General features: G+C 37.5%; 1 protein-coding gene across 1 annotated transcript; it reads left to right on the forward strand.

Moving 5' to 3' along the window:
* The first annotated feature begins 5,957 nt into the window (after positions 1-5,957).
* Positions 5,958-7,546, forward strand: CT83 (cancer/testis antigen 83). Its single transcript, XM_045779386.2, has 2 exons — positions 5,958-6,134; positions 7,241-7,546. Exons 1-2 carry the CDS (start codon positions 6,060-6,062, stop codon positions 7,544-7,546), a joined length of 381 nt encoding a protein of 126 aa, XP_045635342.1. The 5' UTR covers positions 5,958-6,059.
* The last annotated feature ends 1,678 nt before the right edge of the window (positions 7,547-9,224 follow it).

Raw genomic sequence — 9,224 nt, forward strand, 5'->3', positions numbered from 1 at the left:
AGATTGACTAAAATAACTTTATAGGAAATCTGTAAACCAATGAAAGATCTATAGCAACCAAGTGATTGCCCAATCAAGAAAAAAAAACACATGAAAACTAGTGGGAAATTTTGCAGCCTTTTGCTCACTCTTGCCTCCTCTCTCCCTGATGGGGGGCATGCTTGAAAAATAGCAGCACAATTCTTGGTTCCATCCATCAGGTAGAAGCAGAGTGAAACTTGTTTACAAGGCTTTGGTCTGTCCTTGGGCTATTGGAGTGACTGGTTTATGTCTTGCCTGACTTGAAGCTCAGTTGAGGAACAGCAGAAACTTTTGGATCTCGGTCTGGAAGTCATGCAAGACAACGGAGAGTATCTTGGCATGCAAACACTACAGGGGTGTGCAGACCTGCGGATGCCTGCAAGCCAGAGAGTCTAAGTAGAGGAATACAATAGAACATCTAAGGCCCCAAGAAGCTCGAGTGAGACTTTTGGGGGAAATTGAGACATTCAAAAGCAGCTGGGAAATAAAAATTAAAAAGTTAAAAAAGCACACACACAGACTCACAAAAAACACGTGCCCAGAGAAGACCCTGGGCTGATCCCAAGGTTCAGGGTCCCTCTAAATAGTGAAGGTCTTCTGTGTCAGTCTTTAAAGACTAGAAGAGGTGGGCATTTTTTCCAAAGGCCCAATTTTCAGCAAGATATCGAAAAGCATACAAAGAAACAAGAAAACGTGGCCCATTCAAAGGAACAAAATAAATCTCCAGTAATCATTCCTAAAGAACATATGCATCAGACTTACTACACAAACATTTTAAAAGAACTATCTTAAATATGCTCAAATTGCTAAAGGGAAGCATGGACAAAACCTTCAGGAATTCAGGAAAAAGATATACAAACAAAATGAGAATATCAACAAAGATAGAAATAATAAAGTATCAGATTCTGGAGCTGTAAAATACAGTAACCGAATTGAAAAGTTTACTAGAGGGGGATTCAAAAGAAGACTCAAACAGGGAGAAAAAAGGATCAAAGTTAAAGACATTGGAAATTATTGAGTCTGAGGAGTAAAAAGAAACAAAGACTTATGAAAAGTGAACAGAGCCTAAAGGACTCCTGAGACACAGTGGAGTGAACCAATACCCACATTAAGGAAATCCCAGAAGAGAGAGAGAAAGGTGAAGACACATTATTTGAAGAAATAATGAGATAATTTCTCAAGTTTAAGGTAATATGTGAATATACAAACACAAGAATCTTAACAATTCCACTTAAGATTAATCCAAAGAGTCCTACACTGACGCTATTATAATTAAACTATTGAAAGCCAAAGAAGGAATAGTGAAAATAGCAAGAGAAAAGTGACTCATCGTGTATAAGGAATCCCCAATAAGATTATGGGTGGATTTCCCAGCAGAGACCTTACAGGCCAGAAGGCAGTGAGATGATATATTTAAAGTGCGGAAAGAAATAAACTGTCAACCGAGAATTCTTAACCATCTGAGCCACCCAGGCTCCCAGAGTCAACCGAGAATTCTACATTCAGCAAATACATCTGTCAATAATAAGGGAGAAATTAAAACATTTCCAGACAAACAAAATCTGAAAGAGTTCATTACAAATAGAAATGCTAAAGAGGGGCATCTGAGTGGCTCAGTCGGTTAAGTGTCCAACTCTCGACTCTTGATTTCCGCTCAGGTCATGCTCTCAGGGTCATGGGATCAAGCCCCGTGTCAGGCTCTGCACTGGGTGTGGAGCGTGCTTGAGAGTCTCTCTTTCCCTCTCTCTCTGCCCTTCCCCCCGCTCTAAAAAATAATAAATAAGTAATAAAAGAAATACTAAAAGGAATCCTTAAAGTGGAAATAAAAGGACACTAGATAGGGGTGCCTGGGTGTCTCAGATGGTTAAGCATCTGCCTTCAGCTCAGGTCACGATCCCGGAGTCCAGGGATCGGGCTCCCTGCTCAGCGGAGAGTCTGCTTCTCCCTTTCTCTCTCCCTCTGTCTCTCCCCCTGCTTGTGCTCACATTCTCTCTTTCAAATAAATAAATAAAATCTTTTTTTTAAAAAAAAGGACACTGCTAGATAGTAACTCCAAGCCATATGAAAATATAAAGACTTCTAGTAAAAGCAAATGCATGGGCAAATGCAAAAAAAACACAACAGTACTTTAGCGATTTGGGTTTGCATCTCCGCTTGCTATTATCTACAGGATTTAGAAAGACAAAACCATAAAAAAATAATTACAAATTTACATAAGTGGGTGTTCAATATATAAAAGATGTAATTTGCGACATCAATAACATAAAGTGGAAGTAGGAAGCAGAGGTTTAAAGAGTGAAGTTTATGTATGCAATTGAAGTTCATTTGGTATCAATTTATGACAGATAATCATAACTTTAGGACGTTATATGGAACCCCCATGGTAACCACAATAAAATATCTATTGAATACACACAAAAGAAAATAAGAAAACAATCCAAATGTGTCACTACAAAACGCTGAACTAAAGGTAAAGGAGGCAAGCAGTCATGGAGAAAATGGGGGAACAAAACGCTAAAAAAGGTACAGAAAACAAATAAATAAATAAGGTGGTAAAAGTAAATGCTGCCCCACCAGTAATTACTTCACATGCAAACAGATTAAACACCCCAATCAAAAGACATATATTGGTGGAATGGGTTAAAAGCAGAATCAAAGTGTATGTTGTCTAAAAGAGAGTAATTTTAGGTATAACATACAGAGATTGACAGTAAAGAGATGGAAAAAGATATTTCATGCACATAGTAATCAAAAGTTAAGTTCTTGATTTAAGTTCCTTTTTTTTAAAGAAAGCATTTAAACCTATCAATTTCCTGCTCAGCACTGATTTTGCTGCATCCCATAAGTTTTTATACTGTATTTGCATTTGCATTTGCATCAAGATATTTTCTAATTTCTTCTTTGACCCATTGGTTGTTTAATAGTGCGTTGTTTAATTGCCGCATATTTGTGAATTCACCAGTTTTCCTTCTGTTGATTTCCTGTTTCATCCATTGTGATTGGAAAGGACACTTTGTATGATTCAATATTTTTACATTTATTAAGACTTGTTTTGAGCGTCTGGGTGGTTCAGTCAGTTAAACATCTGCCTTCGGCTCAGGTCGAGCCCCACATTAGGCTCCCTACTCTGCGGGGAGCCTTCTTCTCCCTCTCCCTCTGCCTGTCTGTCTCTCATGAATAAATAAATAAAATCTTTTTAAAAAAAGACTTGTTTTGTGGCCTAACATATGGTCTATCCTGAAGAATGTTTTCACGTGAACTTGAGGGAAACATGCACTCATCTATTTTTAGGAAAAATAACAACTAGAAAAAGAACAAACTAAATTCAATGTTAGCAGAAAGATGAAAATAATAGATATTAGAGCAGAAATAAAGGAAATAGAGAATATCAAAACAATAGAGGGGGGGACCCAAACCAAGAGTTGTTAATTTGAAGAGATCTAGATGACCTGGGTTTGGTGATAACTTTTTAGACATAACACCAAAGGACCTATTCATGAAAGAAAGGATTGATAAGTTGGATTTCCTTAAAATTAAACATTTCTGCTCTGTGAAAGACCTTGTCAAGAAAGTAAAAACACAAGCCACAGGCTGGGGGCAAGCATTTGCGAAAGACATATAAAGGACTGTTATCTAAAATACACAAATAACCCATGTTCATAGCAGCACTATTTACAATAACCAAAAGGTAGAAAAATGGATAAATGGGTAAGCAAAATGTAGTGTATATATTATCCTGTGATAATATTATCCAGCCTTTAAAAGGAATGAAATTCTGACACATGCTACAATATGAATGAAACTTGAAGACATTATGTTAAGTGAAACAAGTTAATCACAACCTGACAAATATTGTGTCATTCCACTCCTATGAGGTAACTATTCTACCGAAATCTATAGAAACAGAAAGTAAATGGTAGTTTCTAGGGGCTGAATGGAGGAGAGAAAAGGAATTCAGTGTTTAATGAGTATAGATTTTCAGTTGAGGAAGATGAGAAAGTTTTGGACGTGGATGGTGGCGATGTGTTGCGCAAGCATGTGAGTGTAGTTACGGCCACAGACATGTGCCCCGAAAATTGTTTAAAATGTTAAATTCTATGCTTTGTATATTATACTGCAATAAAAAAATAAATGAAAAATCAATGGTTAGCAAGAGTACTCTAATGTGCTTGATGAGAATATTTTCAAAGGTCTTTGAAGTGTTCCCTTGGATACCAGTAAGATCAAAATCCAAAATGTTTTTGTTAGAGACAGTGTTACTGGGCTGCACTCAATTTTATTTGATGAAACAAGAAAGTTAGATGTCAACATGACCACCATAACATACCAAAGGAAGTGTTACCCAGCCATTAAATACTGAAATCCTTCCATGCTCTATTCTTCCTGTTTGTCTGTCTTAAACTGACATGAGGGAATTTCTTCCATGTCTAGAGCCTCGATGACCATTTATATGCAGATGCCTCACAAATTTATGTCTCCAGTTATCTCCTCGAGCTCAACTATTTCATGTCTCAATGTCACCTCAAACTCAACATGTCCAACACCAAATTCATGATTAGTAATCCCATGTGCGGTTATTCCCCGTCCATCTACTTGAATAAGCCATAAAGCCAGGAGCGTCATTCTCCTTCACATCCCATATCCTACTAGAAGCTCCTGCGTCACCATGTACTTCTTGCTACCACTTATCTCAGTAGCACTTTTGCATTCATTTCCGTGGGTGTTTGATTAATGTCCATCTCCCACACTACAGTGCACATTCCAGGTGAACAGAGACCTTATTTTTGCTCATAATCATATCCCCAGAATATATCACAGTGCCCACCCTTTACATGAGTGTTTAAGAAATACTTGTTGAATAAGTAAATCTTGAAGCTTTGAACTCATAATTGGGAAATGAGTTTATTGTGAAAAATTTATAAATAATTCCTTTCTTTCCTATCTACATGAAGATGTGAGTCGTTACGCCAAGCAGTTAGGGGTTGTAGTTTGACACTCATCTTGAGATTACCCTGGCTATTGCTTTTAGTTCTGAGTTTTTAGTTCAGCGTCATCTTCGACATCTATCCAAATTTCTTGAACATTTCCTGTTGAGTACAATGATTCCTGTATGTTACCTCTCATTAACATTAATCCAAATATATTGTTCAATTCCTTGAATGGAAAATATTAAATACTCGATGCTCACAAGTCCTTACAGGCAGAGGTCCTGAGGATGGGGATAAGGGCAAGGGAACGAGGGAGTTTATCTCAGGACTAGACTGTGGATTCGAGTCCTGCTTTTGCTACCAGTTTCAAATGAGTTTGCTTAATACCTGACTCTGTTTCTGCATTTCTGAAAGTAGACACAGAATTAAAAATACCTATAGCCCAAAATTATTGTGAGAATTATATGGGAGAATGCCTCTGGAATTACTTTTTAAACTGTACAGTGACACAAATGTACATAATTGGCCCAATGTGAGCAGGGTTAAAATAGCAATGGGGCTGTGGAGGAGGTTTCTGGCAAAGACTTACACAGTTTGTGGGTAACTACTTTTCACAGTACATTTCCATCTTGTTTCTGAACTTGTTTTTGAAATGAGTAATGGAGTGGTTGCAGCAAAGACAAAGATAACTTAAAAGAGAAAAAAAGGAGGGACGAGCGCTTTTAAAATCTTATATTTAACCAATGGATTTGGAGTCTGTATTTCTATCGTGTATCAGCTTCCTGGACATCCTGACTGCCCCGGGTGTCTCTCACCGCGCTCTCTAACGACCTGACACCGCAACCAAGTAGGCCCGTGTGACAGTGCCCGCCGCTGGGTTTTACGTCATCAGATTGTGACGGCGCACCCTCACGTAGGTGCTCGATTGTGACGTCACACGCCCTTTGCAGTATATAAAGCCGAAAGCGGACGCGTCTTCCAGCTGCACCAGGCAGTGTGGGACGCTTGGCATCGTGGCCCGCGGCTTCCCTAGTCCGGGCGACTAGTGTCCCCCTGCTTCCCAACTGCCAGCCTCCGTGCCCGAGAAGAGAAAGAGGCGGAAGAGGAAACATGAGCATGCTGTTGGTTCTACTGGGAGGCATTCTGTTTGCTTTTCTGTTTGTCTTCTGGAAAAGCCGCTTTCAGGTAAAGTGTGTAAGAGAAATCGGAATTAGACGAAGTTAGATGGTTCATGGATGGGAGGTGTGTGACCGAGAGAGTAGAAAGATACTAAAATAGTAAAATAAGAGTAAGGGACGGTCATTTCATTCCTCTTTTGCAAGAGCCCCAGATGTTTACCCCCACGCTTCCTTCTTATTGACCGATGACTGGGCAGCTGTGATTTGCTGTCAAAAGCCCCAAGTCACTGAGTAATGTGGTCAGCTTTTCACCCACTTGAAAAGTAGAGCTGAAAGTGCCCATTCCACCACCACCTCCTATTTTAAGAATCTATATCTTCTCTCTCTTCTCTAGCTTCTACTACCCCTTATGTTTGTTGGCCTCTTTCTCCCCTGGTTTCAACCGTCTTTATGACAGGTATTTGGGCTTTCACAAATAATTCAGGTCGAAATGTGGGTTTCCTGGTGATATTGAAAGCTGCAAGTGACTTTAGATCTTTAGCGATCCTTTTAGATAAGGATCAGGGTCCAAGTATAGACCGACTTTTCTAAGAAATGAAAGCCAAAGATATGACATTTTGATATTTAAAGACTACTTTCATGTATATATTTTTTTCAGTGTTTGGGAAGAACATATTTCCAAAATCAACGTTGTTGTTTAACAGATTTTCAATCTCTAATTCTTAGGGGAGGACAGTCAGTTTATTTTGGTAACCAAGACTAAACATGTTATTTGGTAGTGCAGTCGACCCTTGAACAACAGAGGTTTGAACTCTGTGGATCTTTACTTTCTCTCTCTCTTTTTTTTGATACAGTACTGCAAATGTATTTTCTCTTCCTTATGATTTTCTTAATAACATTTTCTTTCTCTAGCTTACTTTATTGTAAAAAGGCAGTATATAATACATATACAAGATATGTGTTAATCGACTTACCGGTAAGGCTTCTGGTCAACAGTAGGCTATTAGTAGTTAAGTTTTGGGAGAGTTGAAAGTCATACATGGGTTTTTGACTGCACAGAGAATCAATTCCTTTAACCCCCTCCCCCACACACACACCTTGTTCAAAGGTCAACTGTATTTGGAAATTGCTAAACTGAATAAACTACATATGTATAATTTCCTTCCCTTACAGAGCAGCGTTGCTGAAATGTCATCAAATTCGACTTCTCTTGCACTAGTAAGACCAACCTCTTCTACTGGGTCAACTAAGAGCAATACTGATAAGAGTCTTTCAGTCATCAGCCTCTCTCGGGATATCTTAATTAATTCCCCACACACGATAACCATGCAGAAGCGAATGTTGGTAAACCTCAGGATCGTGGAATACAAGCTGGCTGAATTGGAACATTTCCTAGTTATCAAGGGTTTAAATGGTGCATTAGTTAACTGGAAATCTGACAGGCTTAGAGAATGTAATGACAGTGGAGGCAATCATTAAAGGCACTTTGAGTGAATTCATTTGATTATATGTGTTTATACCAAATGAATTGTTGTTTAAAAGGGGAGGGGATGCCAAGTCAGGTACAAAATCCAGACATTTATCAATTTGCTTTTACTGACATTTAAAGAATTGATTACATGTTTTATATATTTATACATTTATATATTTTATATATACAAGTTTGACAAGTTTATATATATATGTTTTACTGGGGAAGGAAAAGTACAGTAGACAAAGAAACAGTTCTTAAGTTTTAAAAACAAGCTACAGTAAAAAAATATAGTTGAGATATAGTGATTTCAATTTCACTCACATGTGAAAAACAGTTTTGGTGTACAGTATTGCAAATGTCTTTTTGTATTAAAGTCAATGGGAATTGATGGAACTCCTTCTATTATACAGAATACTCTCTTACCACTGTCAAATCTGTAATAAGAGCTATCATTGAGCACCCTCAAATATGCCAGGCACTGTTAAGATCTTGCTTTAGACACATGTGAAGATCGTCACACAAACTCTTTACTCTTTGTAGTCAGCTCTTGAAGGGGATTTCTTCCCCAGCACCCTCTCCTCCACCAATTTGATATTATTTCATTAGAAATGTGCCTACATCTTCCCTGAATTACAAGAATCACCTCTAGAAAATGGCACGCGTTTTTCTATTTGGTGGAAAATTGACACCTCAGCACCAAAACATAATGATAGAATGCATGTAATATGGATTAAAACGAAGAAAAAGTATTTCTTAACTCTAGTCAGCCATCTCTTTCAAATATTTTATAAAATCCAGTGTAACTGAGGAATTAACAATCTATTGAAATTCACTAATGGCATTTGACTTACCCTCAAAATCCTCAGAATATCTAACACAAGTTCATTTTATATATATGTACATAGTTCACTGAGATCCTGTTCACCTACCTTCATGCCCCTTCTCCCCAAAATAAATTAGCAGTATAAATTAAATACCTTAATCCCTTTCTCCTTTAATCGTCAATCAAAAGGAAGAGGAAAAGGAATTTAAAATGTATCAGAAATTAAGGCTTAATTCTTGATTCCTTTTATTTCTCACTTGCTGAGAACAAAAAGCCAGAAGTAGTAGTATATGTGGTTCTTAAACTTTTTTGAGTCACAGATCCCTTTGGTATTCTTATGAAAACTCTAGACTCTCCCCCTAGAAAAATGCCTGTACACATTCACATAGAAAGATATTATGTATAATGTCAGTTTCATATGTTCTCTGAAGCCCAGGTTATGAACCTTAAGAACAGCCGAGAAGTTTCTTACATATTTAGGCAGTGTTCACTATCCTAGGCCGTGATGTTTAAACCAGTGGTCAATAATATCAATGTATAAGCCTATTAGTGACACGTTTTCATCATCTTTTTTTAAAGGAAACTGGGACATAGGACTTTCTAATTTGCCTTCCCTCATTCTTGACAAGTTTGACATGTTTATCTCCTTTAAGTGTGTAAATAAGTTATCACCTGTTCAGTAGTAACTTACTCAAATAAGACAAAAATCATTTTCCTTGATCTATTAACAATATATTACAATCAAAAGATTTTAGATTTGATTGAAGCCATTTCCTCATTAGTATTTTGTCCCATGTTCTATTTGAAAATAAACCTAGATTTCAGAGAGTATAAAGAACAATTCTTAATTTTGTGAAACA

Source organism: Ursus americanus, chromosome X (assembly GCF_024610735.1).
Source record: "Ursus americanus isolate L20-20 chromosome X, mUrsAme1.1.p, whole genome shotgun sequence".
Taxonomy (NCBI): Eukaryota; Metazoa; Chordata; class Mammalia; order Carnivora; family Ursidae; genus Ursus; species Ursus americanus.